General features: G+C 52.3%; 1 protein-coding gene across 1 annotated transcript in view; it reads left to right on the top strand.

Annotated features, from left to right (window-relative positions):
* Positions 1-1,220: 1,220 nt before the first annotated feature.
* The window catches only part of LOC125448777 (segment polarity protein dishevelled homolog DVL-2), a 34,083-nt gene continuing 32,365 nt past the window's right edge, over positions 1,221-2,938 (top strand). The window contains exon 1 of the mRNA XM_059642570.1: positions 1,221-1,279. Within this exon, the coding sequence (XP_059498553.1) occupies positions 1,221-1,279 (59 nt within the window). The remainder of the gene's footprint in view (positions 1,280-2,938) is intronic.

Genomic DNA, 2,938 nt, shown 5'->3' with positions numbered 1-2,938 from the left:
AGTGCCTGCTCCCTCAGTGCTGACCCTCCGACAGTGCCCGCTCCCTCAGCGCTGACCCTCTGACAGTGCCCACTCCCTCAGCACTGACCCTCCGACAGTGCCCACTCCCTCAGCACTGACCCTCTGACAGTGCCTGCTCCCTCAGTGTGACCCTCCATCAGTGCCCACTCCCTCAGCGCTGACCCTCTGACAGTGCCCACTCCCTCAGTGCTGACCCTCCGACAGTGCCGCTCCCTCAGCGCTGAACCTCCGCCGGTGCCCACTCCCTCAGCACTGACCCTCTGACATTGCCCGCTCCCTCAGTGCTGACCCTCCGACAGTGCGACCCTCCGACAGTGCCCGCTCCCTCAGCGCTGACCCTCTGACAGTGCCCACTCCCTCAGCGCTGACCCTCCGACAGTGCCCACTCCCTCAGCGCTGACCCTCTGACAGTGCCCACTCCCTCAGTGCTGACCCTCCGACAGTGCCCGCTCCCTCAGCGCTGAACCTCCGCCGGTGCCCACTCCCTCAGCGCTGAACCTCCGACAGTGCGACCCTCCGACAGTGCCCGCTCCCTCAGCGCTGACCCTCTGACAGTGCCCACTCCCTCAGCGCTGACCCTCCGACAGTGCCCACTCCCTCAGCACTGACCCTCTGACAGTGCCCGCTCCCTCAGCGTGACCCTCCGTCAGTGCCCACTCCCTCAGCGCTGACCCTCTGATAGTGCCCACTCCCTCAGCGCTGACCCTCCGACAGTGCCCGCTCCCTCAGCGCTGACCCTCCGACAGTGCCCACTCCCTCAGCGCTGCACTGTCAGCGTATAAGATGTTCCTGCATTGGGGAATTGAATCCACCATCCCATGGCCTATATTACCTGATTTTCTGTGTTCACATCAAGTGTTGACCGATTGTTGGTCTGTGTGGAGCCCTGGGCTTTGCTTTCCGACATTAGGGTACAATGTAAATCAAGGTATTCCGGTGGATTGGCACTATGTGTGATTGACAGCTGTCGTTCTAAGTCTCCGACCTCTGAATGGTTTGATACGGTGTGTTTTGGATATGAATGTCGATGAATAATAAACATCATCATCCAGGAAATCTCTTTTCCGGTTGTAATACTGATCCTCTCAGTCGCATTCCACAGGAAACAGTGCAAATACATTGCACAGGAATAGTTCCAGCAATTGGGCCGGCGGGGGGTGGGGGGCGTGGGGTGGGGTGGTGTGAGGGACTGGAGTCACATGGAAGAGAATGGGGAATTTGTATTGGAGATTGTTCAGAGATGTTCAAAATTGCAAAGGTAAGAGTCGACAAGGAGAAATTTTCCCATTGGATCGAGATTCACAGTAATTGGTAAAAGCAGCCATGGGGACTCCAGGAGTAAGTGGTTTGGATCTGGAATGAGCTGTTCAAAGCCAAGTCTTTCCAAAAGGTAACAGGATCCTTTATCTGAAGAGAAAATATGTATTAGTTTGAGATAGTAGGATTTGCTGTTACTGAGAACCAGCACGACATGATGGATCAAATGGCCTCTTCCTGTGATGAGATAAGAGTAGTGCTGGGGCTTATCCTTGTAAAATTGTTTCACTATTGGAGTGAGGACAAATTTTTTTCATTCATTCACGAGACGTGGGCATCACTGGATAGCATCAACATTTATTGCTCATCCCCAGGGCAACTAATAGTCAACCATACTGCCGTGGGCTTGGAGTCACATGTATAGTCATACAGCATGGGAACAGAACCTTCAGTCCAACTCGTCCACGCCAAACAAGTTTCCCAAACCAAACTAGCCCCATTTACCTGCATTTGGCCAATTTCCTTCTAAATCTTTCCTTTTCATGTACCCATCCAAATGTCTTTTACATATTGTAATTTTACTTGGATCTACCACTTTGGCAGTTCATTCCACATATGCATCACCCTCCGTGGTAAGCATGGCAGATCTCCTTCCCTCATGGACATTTGTGAACCACATGGGACTTCCGCCAAGACCACAGTCATCATTAGATTCTTAATTCCAAACTTTTATTGAATTCAAATGCCATCATCTGCAATTGCAGGATTTCATCCCAGGTCCCTAGAACATTCCCAGGATCTCTGTCACCTCTCTATGCAGAAGGCAGGACTTGAACCCAGGTCTCCTGGCACAGGGTTAGAGATGCTACCACTCCCACCATAGCACTGATCAGGAGCACAGGCTGAACGGGGACATCAGACACTGACCATGCCCACTGAAACAAACCCCACTCACCAAGACAAACATTCAGGATTATGGATCAAAGACAATGGGAACGGCAGATGCTGGAGAATCCAAGATAATAAAGTGTGAAGCTGGATGGACACAGCAGGCCCAGCAGCATCTGATGAAGGGTCCAGGCCCAAAACATCAGCTTTTGTGCTCCGGAGATGCTGCTTGGTTGCTGTGTTCATCCAGGATTATGGATTCGTTTTAGCAGCCTGAGAAATTAGAATCGTAAAGAGGTAGAGCAGGGAAACAGGCCCTTCGGCCCAACACGTCCATGCTGACCCAGATATGCTAAACTATATACATACATACATACATACATACATACATACATACATATATATATATATATATATATATACTCACTCACTCACTCACTCACTCACTCACTCACTCACTCACTCACTCACTCACTCACTCACTCACTCACTCACTCACTCACTCACTCACTCTCTACCCCTCAGGTCCCTTTTAAGTCGTTCCCCCTCACCTTCAAACCTGATACTAGCCCCGCCTATTATACCGGCCCCACCTACAGCTGCAGGCCACACCCATCGACGTTACCCCGCCCCCTTATGGCGACCCAGCCTATTGATTCTGATCCCGTCCCATGGCCCCGCCCCCGCTCTTGGCCCCGCCCCTTACCGGCCCGCCCCTCAATACCGACGCGCTCCCCCATTCCTGGCCCTGCCCACTGACGCTGAAACCCTT

The sequence above is a fragment of the Stegostoma tigrinum genome, chromosome 45 (assembly GCF_030684315.1).
Source record: "Stegostoma tigrinum isolate sSteTig4 chromosome 45, sSteTig4.hap1, whole genome shotgun sequence".
NCBI lineage: Eukaryota > Metazoa > Chordata > Chondrichthyes > Orectolobiformes > Stegostomatidae > Stegostoma > Stegostoma tigrinum.
Note: the sequence above shows the minus strand (reverse complement) of the source record. Positions and strands in the feature narration are given on the sequence as shown.